General features: G+C 35.5%; 1 protein-coding gene across 5 annotated transcripts in view; it reads left to right on the plus strand.

The window, feature by feature from the left end:
* oca2 (oculocutaneous albinism II) overlaps positions 1-16,219 on the plus strand; it is a 125,175-nt gene that overhangs the window by 56,049 nt on the left and 52,907 nt on the right. For all 5 annotated transcript variants that reach the window (XM_015364460.2, XM_069179025.1, XM_069179026.1 and 2 more), the window contains one exon: positions 8,804-8,936. In XM_015364460.2, coding sequence (XP_015219946.1) covers positions 8,804-8,936 — 133 coding nt within the window. The remainder of the gene's footprint in view (positions 1-8,803; positions 8,937-16,219) is intronic.

A 16,219-nucleotide genomic window follows, 5' to 3' on the forward strand; every position in this document is an offset into this window, starting at 1 on the left:
CAGTTGAATGAACAGCTTAAAAAATACACTCTGTTATATTTTTTGTAAATATTTATAAAGGCCATGCAAATATAAAAAACCCAAACATACCAGGTATGATTTTTGTTACAGATGACCTTTTTTATGTATTAGAAATTAGTAACATTTATGTCTTAAAGACATACCTATAAAGAAAATACTTAGTTACACACTTTTGCTACTTCAAAGTGTCATGGCTGCAATCTTTAAAGAAACAAATTGTAAGAAAACTATGCAAGAGTTGGAATACTTTTCTAAGGCCCTGTAATTGCAGTATAGCCTGCTTAAGAGAAAACTGTATATTATGTAAAAAACACATGACGTAAGTTTAGACATTCAAGGATGGTTGTGACCTAACTCTGTGCTAAAGTCCCCTATCATTGTAGTTCCATGTTCACCTTATTTTTAAAAGTCTAAAAGAGTGCCTATTCTTACAGAAAAATCTTAGCAGTCTTAGCAGAAATCTTGGAAAAAAACTAGATTCTAAAGAATGTTCCAAGATGTGTTTTTGAAAAAAATTCCTATTCCCTTTTTCTAATAAAGATGATTAATACAGAACTGTATACTGTAACTCAGTAAATGTTCTTATTTGTCAGACTCAGTAATTGCAAAAATTACCTGGAACTGTTAAAATGGGAAAATAATTTAGATTTCTTTGCTATTTTTATTTGATTTATTTCTAATAAAATGAAAAAAAAACACACTTTAGTTTACAGTCAAATTATACTAAGCATGAGGTTGATGGTCTACTGTTTCCTGAATGTACAGTATTTGTGTTTGTACTGGTGAAAGTAGTCATTCACAGCAGAGATAGTGAAACCCTGAGAACAATGAGTGTGCATTGTGTTAAAATTATTTTTCAAAAGTAAAATAAATAACAGCCTAATGCATCACTGCTGCTTTAATTTCTGCTTCTGGGTGCTGAGCTTTCCAGGCTCTATAGTGGTATTTGACATCTGTTCACCTTGCTTTAGAAATTACACCCCATTGGCCCATGGGAGAAGGTTGGAGAGGCAAAGGTTGTCATTGCTCAGCAGAGCCAGCTCCCTCTAGGTGATAGCACAAGGCAGGCAAAATTACCACAGCAGAAGGCAGAAACAGGGCTGACCTGACCTTTTAACTTATAAGGTGCTCCACAGACAATGTGGTTAGCCAGGAAGGGTTCCTATTAAATTATTTTCTTTTATCCTTTTCTATGTTTTCAACTTACCGGAGTTTGAAAGTTATTTTTGGCTGTAAGGGAGAAGGATGGAGATTATCTTAAATGATCTTCTGCTGTACAATATACTGTATAGGTCTTTTTAAATGGCTCGTCAACTAAGAAGTTAACTTGTATACAGTAAGTCAAAAACAGAATACAATACGCTATGACAAAACTCATAGGGAATGCTTAGTAATATATATTTTTTTATATTGCAGACAAATGTAATGTAGTATTCTTATTTAGTATTGCAAACCTGACATATTTCCTTACACTTTTTTACTATAAGTAACAGGGGCTATGCATCAGCAGCTGTTAAGCTTTGTGGTAAATTCACTTCAGGACACCTTACAGTAGATACATTATGTATAAGAGAAGTCTTTCCTGTTATCAAGATCAAGAACTTATTTTGAGAGTGGGAAACAGCAGCCTAAATAAAGCCGAAGACCTCTGAATACGTCACAGGCTAACCTCCCTTCTCCCAGAAACAACTTTTTCACATAATATTTTTGATGCAAAGTACACACATAATGACTCAATGAAAAACCGTTCCTCTTTGAATGCCTTAAAGATAAAGAGGTCATTTAAATAGTGTTTCCTCTCTTTTTTTAGTGAAACTTAAATTGACTCATGTTATCACCTTAGTGGACTTTCCCTAGAGCACTCCCTGCAGTTCAAGTCTCTTCATCTTGGTTCAGAATTGAAGTGATCATTTTGTGTCACAAGTCGGTGAAAGGGCACACTCCTGTAAGTCTTCTACACTACCGGTATAACGGCTGCTCACAAGATTATTGACCTCTAATATCTCCACCTTTAATGCAGTGCAGTGGAGAAGTGTTAAGTTGTTAAGTGAACTGAAACTGGACTGGAAAGTTGTTGATTCTCTAGGTTCTCTAAGTCTGAGAGTTTGTTCCCAATTATCTTATCTGGAGGACAGATACAGTATAATAGGAGCTGTAAAATGAGAACAAATAATAGCTTTGATACAACTTTACTTCCAATGGATCCAGTCTTATATAACAGTTAATTACAGTTATTGCTTGGCCTAACAGGCCATAAACACTCGTTATTTGTTTGGTGATTTCTAATTTAAAAACAAACATATCCTGAGGGAGATTTTCATGTCATACATTCCAATAATAGAGAGCATGGGTATTTCCAATATCAGGAAGACTACAGAGGAGAGGAGGCAATTTAGGCCATCATTTTCATTTTGTTCAATTTCTCCATATTCTTATAGCCAGCAATTGTACTAGGAACAAGCATGAAATACCGCACCTTTTAAAACCCTCTTCTGAAAGGGACAATTTACAGCAGCTGATTGATTTAAACTACTTTAGGAGAAAACTAGAAGCACCTGGTGAATACTCATGAGAACACAGGGAAACAGCCATTAGGCAATAGTACAAACCGACATACTACCCTGCTGTGATGACTGGTCGAGTCAAATGGGGCACTAATCATGACTCCTATTTGAAGTATTCTTTAAAATTGGGAAGTATAGGTGTTTGAAATTATGCCCCCTCTGAGAAAATAATCTGGCAATTCATGGGTCTTAGTGGCTGCTTGGATCTTCTGCAATGATAAATAAGTTCAGTCTTCTTTTGCCAGTTTGGCATTTTCTAGTTTACTGCAAAAATGCCATGCACTGACATATTCGTCTATGCTTAATCCTACATATGTTCTTTTGAACCTGTTGCAAATTTTGATGTTTTCCTTTTAGTTGTTCTTTTTTTCATCTAGTACTATTATTGATTTATTTGGCTGATGCTTTTATTGAAAGCATCCTTCATTTGTACCCATTTATAGCACAAAGCTTTTTATGGGACCAATCTACAGACAATGTGGTTAGCCAGCAAGGTTATGATAGCAGTGCCTCATCCAGGATTTGAAAGCACTGATGTCTAATATGAGTCCAGGGCACTAACCACTATTACACACTCTCCAATAACAACACGTACCTGCAATGTAAGAAAATAATTGTGTCAGCTGTGTTTTGCTGTTCTTGGCTGTATTTTTCCTTGCAGGTACAGAACACATAAATGTCCTTTTGATACCCAAGTACTACAAATTAATTATTTCATACATCAGATCTTTTTAATCATAAACAGGTTGTTATAGTGTATGTAATGTATTATATATATGTAATGTATGGTTGTTATAATGTAGTAGTAAGATGGGTCATTTGGCACTGACATTTTTTCACAGAGAATTTCAATTTCAATTCAGTTTTTATTTGCAATAGTATTCCTTGCAATGAATTGCCACAGAGTGCTTTTCCAAATTATTTTTGAGTACGTCATAGAGGAGTAGTTTGGAGTAGACAGAACAATCATTAGGCATGGTGGAGAAAAAAAGAAACAACTCTGAAGGAGAAAGAAAGTCTGTGAGGGTCTGATGCATAACTTACAAGCCCAGTTAAGCCATTTGGTAATCATTATGATATTGATACAAGACTTTCATTCAGATATTTCATGAAATAAACCAGGGTATCGACTTCAGCCATATTGCTCCATATTCCAATGATCCTTTGTGTAAAGTGCCTCTTGTTCTTGGTTTTACATGCACTTTTGTATGATTTCCATTTGGGCCCTCTGGTCACTCTTCTTTCTCGAGAAATCCTCTTCATTGACATTGTCAGTGCCTAGAGGATTTTGAGTCCTTGTATCTGGTTCCCTCTTAGTCTTGAAAGAAAGCTTGAGTTCAGAACTCTTGATATATTTAGTTATCCGTGTGTGCTGGGTGGTTTCAGGGGGCTGGGAGATTCCTGAAAGCAGGTTAATCAAATCCCAATGGGTACAAATCACACATGTGTCATTTGTCATATGTCATTTACAATTCCAGTGAGAACTGCTCTGAAGAATACATTTTCGGGTCCATTGAAACTTATCTGAAAAAAGTAAACATTTTCTAAATGCACAAAGACGTAATGCATGGAATTGTCTTCAACATTTCACAGGCAATGAAAACCTTCACCTTGGGCTGTAGAGACTACAGAGATGTCAGGTCTCACTCATTAAGTGTGAGGCACACACATTCCGATGCCCTCTCACACTTAAATGCTTAGCCTCTGAAATCTCTTGCGTTGCAATACAGTCTTGCAACGTATTGTACTGTATTGCAATATAGTTACAATACAGTACTCATGGAAAAAAAAAACTTTCGTAAGGTGAACCAAAAAAGGTTGCAAAAGCCCCGGGGAAAAAAAAAACGAAGCAATGGTGATTTCCAAAGTGAAGCACAAATATTTTATTCTGTAAACTGTCAATTAAAACAACCCTGCTGAATACTTGGTGATTACAATCAATGTGTTATTTTCAGTGTCAGTCAATGACAAGTGAAAAACTAAGCCTGTCTCCACTTGTTTCTGCTAATCAGAGCATATGCAAATATACTGTATGGAAGTTTTAAAGAAAATTCAGGATGGTTGACATCATCCAAGGTCACTCTCACTTCTGCTACTCTAACCCATAATTCTCCATGAGGTCACAAAAAGTATAAATACCATAGTATGTTTCTCTCTCTTGCTTGCATTTGTTTTTCTGCATTTCTCCTCAACCCCGTCTCAACCTCTGCAGCCACCTTTCGGATACATTCTCTCTCTGTCAGGGGGTCCTAACCTCCACATCCTACTGTATGGCCAGGCGGTTGGCCCTCATCCAAGTGGGTTAAGCTTTCATTTTTTATTTTCCCATTGCATTTTTAATTCCTTATTCAGTGATGTTATTTCCTAGTAAAGTTATAGTTGTAGGGATTTAAGTATTGAAACAGATAAACAAATCCTATATAATGCAGTCTTGTATGTTGGTTCAAATATCACAAGCAAATAATGATGAAAAAATTAACCTCTGACATTGTCCCTTTGAGTTGTCTAAATCTGAGTGCCATAAAGTACACATTTCCTCTCAGCCATAGAAAAGGATGGGAAGATAACTCTTTATTCAACACATTCTAGCAGTTTCTGTATTGTTTTAATTATGGAAAATTGAGGTGAAATGGGAGATAATCTGAAATCTCCTTGAATTAGCATGTGCTTCAATTTATGCATCGTCCCTGACGCACATGGCAGACAGCAAGTTGGAAAGAAAATGTGAAAAATTTGCAAGCCCCCTGAAAGTGCTTTGCAGTTGATATCCTCCATTATTAGGACAGCCAACCCTTGGAGTCTCTGGACAGATAGTGTGCAGTGAACTACAAAGGTGTTTGTAAAGGATTATACCACAATCTTGCAAAAAACTATTTGACTTCATGAATTCAAAGAAATTAAGACCTAAAAGTTAATGAGAAATCAGGTAGCCTTCTCTTTGACTCCAAGGGTTTTATAACCAAAGTGTTCTGTTAGTTAGCCTCAGTCCAAGTTTGCTTCAGCATTTAAGATACAAAAAATGTAATAAAAAATGTAATCAAAAAAGCTGATTGAACCAGTCTCAAGACCGGTGGATTGAAAAACAATGAAGTCTAAAAGAGCCAAACAGTATACATTTAGCAAACGTTGAACACAGTTGTAGTTTATGTTTTACCACTTCAAGTCATTTGCCTTTTGTAATCTAGTATTAATATCACAATGGGAAGAGGCACAGTGTCTGTGAAAAATACTTCTCAGAGTTTTCTTGGGAAATACAGTTATACTTCATGAGAACTCTAGGTCCTACAGTACATTCAGGAATATTTCAATAATCACAGGCTACATTTTTTAATGGAACTCAAAAATTGTTAATTCACAGCAGGTTTAGCTTTGATCAAGTGTATTGATTTTATTCACAATTTGGTTGAGCTAAATTTCTGCCAATGAAAAAATGCAATCACCATTGCTGTGTGTTATGAGAGATTATTGACAGTGCAATTGTGACAGTGAAATCCATGGAACAAGTATGATTCTTTGAGGACATCTATACTGTAAATGTATTACGTGAGCATTTCGTTAGGCAAACAATTTTACTTTAAATGCCAGGTGCACCATCTCTTTTTGTTATCTTTCCCCTATTTATACAACTGCTGTTTTTTATTAGTAGTACTTTTCTGAAACACCCATATGAAACATAGGTGATCTTAGCAGTAAATAACACATACAAATAGTTCAAAGAAGTATATGAAACGGAAGGGGTTCCATTATATGAACAAACAGTGCTTTGATACTCATCATTATCGATACTGATCACACCATTGGCAAATGGAGAAGTGGACACAAGCATAATTTTCTCTCTTTAGATGTCAAGACTATTACTGCTGCCTACTTTCCTCTTTCCACTGAAAGGAGTTTGAAAGCTTTTTGAAACCATTCCTGTTTAAGTCCATGACACTCAAAGTAATACAAGTACTTTTGGTTTCCAGACAGTGTCACAAATAAGTTTTTATTTTTTATTAAGTGGACTTCTAATGGTTCTGGTGAAACAGCGGAGGAAATAATGTACTGCAATACGATTGACAGTAACCTTCTTTCAAATTTCAGGACTGCCATTATACTGTAAATAGAGACATAGATTGCTTTTATAACTGTGTATCAACTATTAATAAAGTATTAATTCGTTTGCAGGGTTATACAGAAGTTTTCTTTGTGTATATAGATTTAGATATTACATTTTATTTTTAAACATTTATTAGTATATACAGTAGTTCCCAGTCTTACAGAAATATGTGCCTGAAAAAAATAGTAGCATGGACATATACTCTATATAACATTGTCCCCCTTGTTTGTATTATTGTATAAAGGAAAACAATCCTTAAATAGCTTTTGTCTATGGCTGACTTGTATCTTTAACAGCAGATTGATTATGAGTTGAGAAAAACAGCACATCCTAGCTTAACTCATCTGTTAAGCTCCAATCATCCGTTCTATCCTTGTAGCAAATGGAACCGTAATGAAACCCCCCTTACATACTAATGAATAGATAATACCACAGTCTAAGGCTTAATGAAAATGATGGTGGCCATGTGTGTTACATAAGTGAAGCATGGCATTCTGAACAGGGGGGTATAAATGAACATTAAGTTCTTGCTGCTTTACAACAGAAATAATGGTGTTTTTGATTGGATGGCATTTAATCAGACCCAGTGATAAATCATGTTTTCCTGTTCATAATTGTAATGCTGTGTTTGCCCAGACTTGCGTGGGTGACAGCTAGTTGATTAAAAAAAAACAAGTAGCAGAAGGCTGCGGATATTCACTTTTACAATCTCCTCATAGTAAGCCTCAAAATATAGGCCTGTGCTGTCTCAAAAATAGAAAAAGCACAAAAGGGTGTTGTTTTGTAAAGCTGTAAGATATGCTTCCTTAACTCACCCAAAGCTTGTAGTTTTCCATTGTATCTAGAAACTGTAAACATTGCTTAATGAAACAGATTTCCTGACATTTTGATTAGACATTTAATATGCCTTAAGGAAAGTTTTTTTTTGTAAAACACATTAAATCAGTTCATGTTTTTGTTTAATTTATTTAAGAATGGGTGCTTTTTAAAAAGTTTTAACAGGAGTCCGAAATAGACTATTAATCGTATGTTTTTGAATAAATTAATCAATGCCTGGGTAGGGAAAGCATTTGCATTCATTATTAATTAAAAAGGATCTATGCACATTCAGCATTAGCAAAATTACAGGCAGTTCATTTTCCATACTTATGTTCATGTACTTTAATCAGGTTTGCTTAAATTTCCTTTGTGTTTCTTCAGTAATAAGCCAGGTTTTGGAGTCTTAGTCTGTGCTTTTCATTCTTTCTATTCTGTTTGTTTCAAGTTGACAAATCAGAGTATAAGTGATGCAAGAGTAATATGGTAAATCTGTACTAACGCATGGTTTGAGCATACCTCCATACAGTATTTGCTTGCCTGAAGGTTGAGGTTACTGCTGTAGTGGTGAGACTTCGAGACTTATATGTGTAGAATAACATTTTCAAAAGACTTCAAAAGTGATTATGGTTACAAATTCCCTTTACAAATGCCTTTTTTGATCAGAAGCATTTACCGAAAAGTTTTTTTTTTTCAGTAAGTTGCATATTGATATCACCACATTTACAATTTACCACATTTACAAACTACTGCAGTGCAGACGATTACAACTGGCCTAGGGCCTTAGTAAAGAAGTTGTGTTTTTTGTCTTAAAACAGAAGTGGCAGAGACGATGGTAGGAGAAACTATTAGCCACTAAATAGAATCCATGCACCAATACAGTTAAGGCTTCAATTATAATCTGAAGCAATTCTTTTTATAACTGAATTATGTGGTTCCTTTAAATGAACAAAAAAGCTACTAGCATACTTTAAAATTTGTATCTCTGAATGCATTTTCTGCAGGTATTTAGATATGAGCTGTTACAGTATGTGTCTCTAAATTTAAATTATGTTGTAAAGCTTTTAGAACAACACATTTGTCTTCAGTGATATCAACAATATTTAGAAGTGGAATAAAAGGTAAGGGTACAGTACAAGTATTAATTATTTTTTAGTGCTGCAATTCACTGACAGGACATATGCGACTGCAGACGTTTGTTGTATGTTACTAAAAGGTAGTCTGCTGTTTGTTGTGAATTACTTTTAACACTCCAGAAGATCAGATCTGAAACTCAGAATTAACCATTTTCCCTTTTTTGCAGGGGATTGATTTTGCTGCATTTACAGGACATATGTTTCTTGGGATATGTCTCGTTCTTCTGACATCGTTTCCTTTTCTACGAATGCTTTTCTGGAACAAAAAACTATACAACAAGGAACCTAGTGAGATTGTTGGTAAGTCATTATGTTTCCAGGCTTCTTTCACCATCTAGGATAACCTTCATAATTCATTAGTCTGTATTATAGTAATGCTTGTCAATTGAAAACAGTATGGGTCACAATACATTATGTTATCACGTATATACATGTATATACATATGTCTTGTAGAAATGAAAATGCATGTAACCGCTCAAAGATTCTGACCACTGACCACTTTATTTATAGATATCTACCCTCTTTATATACATGTATATATAATTTTATACATACAGTATAAACATTAAATTTGTGCTATACTATCAACTGTAAAAAGCTACTTTTTTCAAGGTACTGCTGTTTAGGTATTGTATCTTTAAACAGTTTTTTTTACATTATTTCAACATTACAACTGCAATTAAACTATACTGTTAAAAAGAATACTTCCTTCAGATTATGTTATAGATTGTAGATATGAAATGGTTTTATCTATAGGAAGCTGCTTTTTGTGTTGCTCACTTGCTTTTCCACTTTTTATGTTACATGTCTAGAAAATGAAAACATTGGGAAGATGTTTTCTGTAAAATAAGAGACTGTAAAATGTACATTTGTTTCCTGTAATTACTCGCTATTGGCTTACTCTATCCATCTTCCTTTCTCAAAAACGAAGTAAACCCCGAAGCAAAAGAGCAGTTCCAGCAGCAAATTCATAATTCAATAATTACCAGACATCTAGAAAACACAAGATGTTTTCAGTGTCTTTATTCACTCTTAATATTGTTTTTTTAAAATTAAGATAAAACATTTTAAATTATTTCAACATCTGTTTAGTTTGCTGTGAATTACTTTGACAGATATACTGTACATGTAGGTTATTTAACACCTGAAGAAGCTGCTGTAGAATTGATTTCATCCTATAAAAGATTCGACAAATGTTCAGTGAAATGTTCTGTTTTTTTACTATAAAATGAATTATGGGTATACAGGAATAAATACATCATATTTATGAAAAAAACACAGTCCTGTACACTTTTCTAAGTTTACTTATGTTGTAGGCAAATGGGGGGAAATAAAAATAAATGACTATACAGTTCTGAACAGAATGTTCCATTATTGAATTTGGTTTCTTCAAAGTACAGCAGGCGATTGTACAAATACATGTCAGAACCACTAGGTACTGTGAAGGTATGTAATCTAAAACAAAGGTAAACTTTTATAATGAGCAGAAGCCTGTTTCCATTTTTTATTACAACACTGAACATACTGTAGCAAGACTGCACTTACAAAAATGGCTTAATTAGTGTTGTTTGTTCAAGAAAGAAAATTATATATATTTGAAAACTCAGCTGTGGAAAGAATCAAAATTACAGTATTCTTACATTTCTGCATTTTCAGCGGAAATTTAACGGTGAAATTCACACTGCAGAACTTGCAGGTGTCCCAGAACTTCATCTTTTTTGGTTTTCATGAGGAGAACACGCAGGATATTTTCACATTTTTTGTTAACTTAATTTCTTCTGAAAGCACAAAAAAACAGATTGCTGACCTGCATCTCCGAGAGACAGTAATATCATCCTAAGAAAAAAAAATCACAGCCAAAAACTGCCCAAGTGCTTGCTTGCTCTTAATTCATATTATAAAGTCTTGTTGCTAATAATAGTACGGAGGCTATTATAGACCATTATATCTCTTATCTTGCTGCGGTGGACGGATAAAACTGCAGTGTTTCAGAGATTAATAAATCATATTCAGGTTGTCTTTTACAGTTGGCTACTGCTGTCTTCTCTAGTTAATGTAGTGACCTCAGTGAAATATTGTAATCGACCGGGGGTCTGCGTTTTCCTCATTCAGGAACCAGAATTTGCATCACAAATGTCTTCTTTCTGAATCTGCATAATATGCTATGCAGGTTTTTATTTAATGTATTATTATCTTAAGGATAATATAGGTTTTCTGTCAGGTTGTATTAAGGAGCATTTTCTCTTGTTTATTATATTCTTATTGGCATCCTCAAATTTTCTCATTACTTTTGAAATCTCATTTACATTTGTCACTTCAAATAGTAAGTTATTTTAAAAAATAATCAGACTTCATGAAATGTCATGTGTCATGCCTCACACACTGACTTACACTTGGTTTTTTGACATCCTAGAATATCCTGTGTTATTGGCTGGTTGGACAAAACATTGAGGAAATGTCAGAAAACCTGCTGGAAATTGATTATATAGCTGCTAAATAAAAGGGGGATCATATTTTTAGAAGAGAAAATAAAAATGAATCATATGTTGTCAATGGACTCATTTTAGACCTCAGAAAATGACATTTCTTCTCAGCCTGTCTTCCTTGTCTCTACCAGATAAATAAAAATATGCTTGGATTAAACTGAAAGTTTAGAACTCATTTTGCTGAGACCTGAAATTTTGTTCAAGCTAGTACTCTAGTGTTTTCAAAGGATTGGCTGTTCTAAATCACCAGCTTGTCTATCCATCCATTTTCTAACTGCTTTATCCAATACAACGTCATGTCGGAGCCAGAGCCCACTGTATCTTGGCAAAACGATGGGCAAAAGGCAGGATACACCCTAGACAGGATGCCAACCTATCACGGGGCACACAGACACAAACACACACATTCACACCAGGAACAATTTTAACCTCCACCCAATGAACCAACCAGACTAATTTGGACTGTGGGAGGAAACCGGAGCGCCTGGAGGAAACCTGCATGTTCGGAGGGAGAACATACAAACCCCACTCTGACGGTATCTTGGAAAGTGATGGGAATGGAAGCCAGGGCCCCAGTGCCGTGAGGCAGAAATGCGAACTACTATCCCATCCCGCTTCCCTGCTGGATTATCTTTAAAGTTTGTCTGATATTTGCAGGAAAAGCAATTTCCAGACATATTGATTTAAAACGTTCTCTATATCACCGCCGCCAATGATTTACTATTGTCCGGGTCTTGTTTATTAGCTAAAAAAAATAATGTATGCATCAGTGGAACAGCAGGTGGTACTCCCCCCCGCTAAACCAGGATTTGCTAAGAGAATATCTCAATATGGCGGTGGTGGTCTTCGGGATAAGACGTTGATTTTCTAGATATCTATAAAGATCCTAGGGCACTCTTTGTAAGAGTGGCACCCTGGTGCCAAGGCTTAATTCTGCTTTGGTTTGGCTCATTCCCCTTTAGCTAAATTGGAGATGTAGTGGGACTGTTGGCACAGAATGATTGTTATGTGTTCCCCAAGTGGTTTCTGCACTTCACTGGTGGATGATGTGGTTCTTGTCTTGTATTTGAAAGCCCTCTGGTATTATTATTCTCATCATAGCACTGCAATGTGGCTAAATGTCTTGAAGTGTAGAAACAGAAGAATGCTTTATATTGTATAATATCTCTGTTTTGGCTTTGAAAGATCTACTATTATTGGACTCAAATAAAATAAAATGATTAAACAATAATGCATATACTAGATACTGTATTATTGTTCTCTTTTACTTGTATCTCTATACAGTACATTATAGAGAAGGGAAATGGAGTAATTTTTCCCTTGAGTTAAATTGAAAACACCAAATAGAAATAATGATGTCAAGGCTTTTCCCAATACAATACGTTATTTAAATGCCATCTGCCGAATTTAAGGACTAAAGTGATGGTGCTTATGCTTTTAATAAGATAATAACTGCTGCTGCATGAGGTGTACTTTGTAATGATTTTTAAAAAGATATTCCATTCAGGGCAATGCTAGACTGGACGGGCCAGGTATTTTATTGTAGAAACCTGCCCCTTGATGGCACTCTTTGTTCTGACACGTTTGTGCTTGTTAATGAAAAGACTGGCCTTGTGTTATGCATCAGATGAAGCAAGGGGTGACAATTGAGGCAGCATGCATGGTAAAAAGTGAAAGCTCACCTTTGCAATGGCAAATCTGCAGCCTGGCTAAAACAAGATTAGTGTTTTTAAGCAGAGTGTACATAATTTACAGAAATATTTTATTTTTTTAAACACTCTACTGTACGTTGCCATTTTGATGAGGGGGTTAGAAGTTATTTTACAAAAAGCTGGTAGCACACTGACAAAAAGGAAAAAAAAAGCCAATTACAGAAGCAGCCCTGCAGAGGAAAGTGCTTTAGAACTCTGCAATACTGTATTGTATTGTCAGAACTATTTCATTTTGCAGTGTCTAACTGTTGCTATTCAGACTTTGCAAGTAAAATGCAGTGAAGTACTGTGCAATTTAAAATATGATCCAGAGTACACCAAACAAACTTGTGTCCTTAAATGTCTTCTAGCTCCCTGACTGTTATGACTTTGACTTTTCACAATTTGCAAACTAGTTTCCTGGTGTGCAAATTTAAACATTTTATAAATGTGAGCATGTCTGCCTGGAGAACTACAATCATCGGCAGAAGCGTCACTATAACATTTAAAAGGAGAAACAGCTCAGTTTCCCTTTCCCTTGTATGGTTTTATTTCTAAGGTATTTCTAACAATGTAAGTTTTTTCATGGCTTAAATTTGTCATTTTTCTTCGAATGCAGAACGTATCATAACTCTTAGGATGACCTCTTCGGTACTGTAAAACCTGGCAGCATCTGAGAACATGTTCTGCACAGGGTTTGAATTTTCTAATTCACAGATATGCCTTGACTGCCTGACTCACAACTGTAGAATCCTAAACACTTCACAAACAGCTAGCATGATGACAGAGAAGACATGTCTTGTTACTATTCTGTTGATACTGCATTGTATATCAAATACTGTCATAATTGATACATATTATGAACTGTATATTTGTAATTAATAGTGTGCTCTGCTGGCATTTTTATATACCTTAGGAAAGGGAAATTGTGGTATGATCAATGTTCAATCTTTAAATGTCATAATCATTGATGTTGAATCATTAAACATTAAATAGCAATATATCAATCTGGTTTATGGTTCTGTCACAAACATGATCAAAATGACTCAAAAATAATAATATAGAAAGATGAACAGTATGTATTATGTCATTTTATTCATAGCTGATTGAAGTTACTGTACAATATGTACTGTATGTGCCGGATTGTCAGACATGGTATTTCAAGAAAGGACTGTAGTTAAGGTAGGTCTGCCACTAGAGGTCACAATGCAGGCAGCTTCAAACAGTACATTAGAAATGGAGCTCACCTGTTGTTCAAAGATCACTGGCGGGCACTAGCTGTCTGAGTGAAATTGATGTCAGAATTTTCATGGGTTTTACTTGTATAAAAATGGTGTATCACTTAGGTAGAGAGGAGATTGTGGTGAAAAGTTTATGGTGTTTATTAAGGGTTTATTAAGCTTAGGGAACTGCAGGCTAGGACTGATTTTGATAGAAAAAAGTTTTGATTATTTTACAAGGTATGAGTAAAATACATCTTTACTGGAGTGGCGGTTTCATGCATAAAGGTACAGTACCTTAGCCACACTACCAAAAGTGGGGTTCTTACACATAAATTCAGCTGCCGCTTCCAGAGATGTTGATAGTTTATTACCAAAGCACAGTATGTAACCATCTCATTTCTGATATCTACTTAGCTGCTGGGAGAATAGAGGCAGGCTTGAAACCATCACTGCTTTTCGAGTTCATCTTTCCATGTTCAAACAGTATTGCTGGCTCTCCCAGAAGTCATCTGTGTGTTAGATCATATTATACTTGCATTGTATCTTTGTCCATCCTCAGTTACATGCTTGCTTCCTGCTTTCTGAGCTGCTGCTTGACTGAGTTAGCATTATTTTCAGTTGAGTGAGAGATTGAGCAACACAGGGGTCAGTTTGACAATGTCAGTGTTATAGAAAGAAGTTGCTTGGGAGCAACTTCTGTCCCAGTTCTTGGAAGGTGTTTCTGTCGTAAAGCTGGATGGACTTAACTGCTCCACACTGTAGTGTTCTGAGTGTTTACCTTCAGAAAACACTCCCAGTAACCTCGAATCTTAGTCGTGTCACAAAATTTGTGTCATGAAATACTTTGAATGGTTGGCAGGGGACATATATGGTCAATAATCAGGGACCAGAGTTGGACAGCTAGCACAGCATTAATACATTTATTTGATCTTGGTGTGGTGAAAGCAGTCAACACATTACAGTGACTGAAAATAGTTGCATAGTGTAATGGCTCTATTAATTGGTTTTACTTGAAAGCTTGACATCGAAATGTCATTTTAGTTTGGAAATGAGCAAATTGTCATGAGATTTCATCTATAATGCTTTCAAAAGCTAAAAATGGGATAATTTTATGTACTGTCTAATGTGTACAGTATATACACGGTGTGTGTACTGTATCTACATGATCTACTAAAATATTAGGGAACAGTATGCTCAAAAAGTGTGAATCTTCCTGTCCAAAGTAGTAGACATAGACGAAACATGTGGCATGTCATATGATTCATGAGAACTGTAAAGTAGCAGGAGACCAGGCCTTTCCCACATGCTATGTTGTGAGGAATTAGACTGATGCAATGAAACTTACGTTAATTCAGGCAACATCATGGGTTTAGAGGCTGATAGTAGATAGTAGATCAGGGGTGACCAATCCTGGCCTTAGAGGGCGAGTGTGTCTGCAGGATTTGAACGTGACTTTAAAACAGCATCACCTAAGAAGCTGGGAAAAGCTTTTAATTTGGTCCAACAAAGCCAGTAACTAGGTGATTTAGCTCTTCCAGAGCTGAGATAGAACGAAAATATTGCACTGGACCTCCAGGACCAGGACTGCACTCCTCTGCAGAATATGAAATGTAATGTAAAAAATAACAGGAAGCATAATTGAAGGCTGCAAGACGTAGCTGAACCTTTACCCTCATCCCATGCCAAGCTGCATCAAATTCTGCTGTCTGATCCCACATCTTCTTAGTCATCTGTGAACATGTAGTTGGAATTGATGCTGTAACATGTCACAGCTATAATTACTACTATAAGTGGACTGATCTGCTACTAAAAGTTTTTGCTAAGACTATGATTTAGAAATATATAAAGTACGGGTGTATGTTTGGATAGAAATAGTGTTAGTATGTCTACAGTATGTGTGTACAAATACTGTATTTTATAATACTTATCATTTTTTAATTTGGTACTTTTTTGGATTAATGAATATCTGACATGGAAATGATCTATAGTACAGAAGACAGATTTTTTTTTTCCGAGACGTATTGGGGGAGGGAAACTGTCAGTGGGATCATAAAACAGGTTAAAATCATTCTGGGTGACTGTCATTAAATCAATGTAGGTAAGATTTAAAACTACATAAATCATTGGAAATAATTGACATTGGAAATAATTGACAACTGCACCTGATGGTGCTAGCATACGA

Source organism: Lepisosteus oculatus, chromosome 15 (assembly GCF_040954835.1).
Source record: "Lepisosteus oculatus isolate fLepOcu1 chromosome 15, fLepOcu1.hap2, whole genome shotgun sequence".
NCBI classification, from domain to species: domain Eukaryota; kingdom Metazoa; phylum Chordata; class Actinopteri; order Semionotiformes; family Lepisosteidae; genus Lepisosteus; species Lepisosteus oculatus.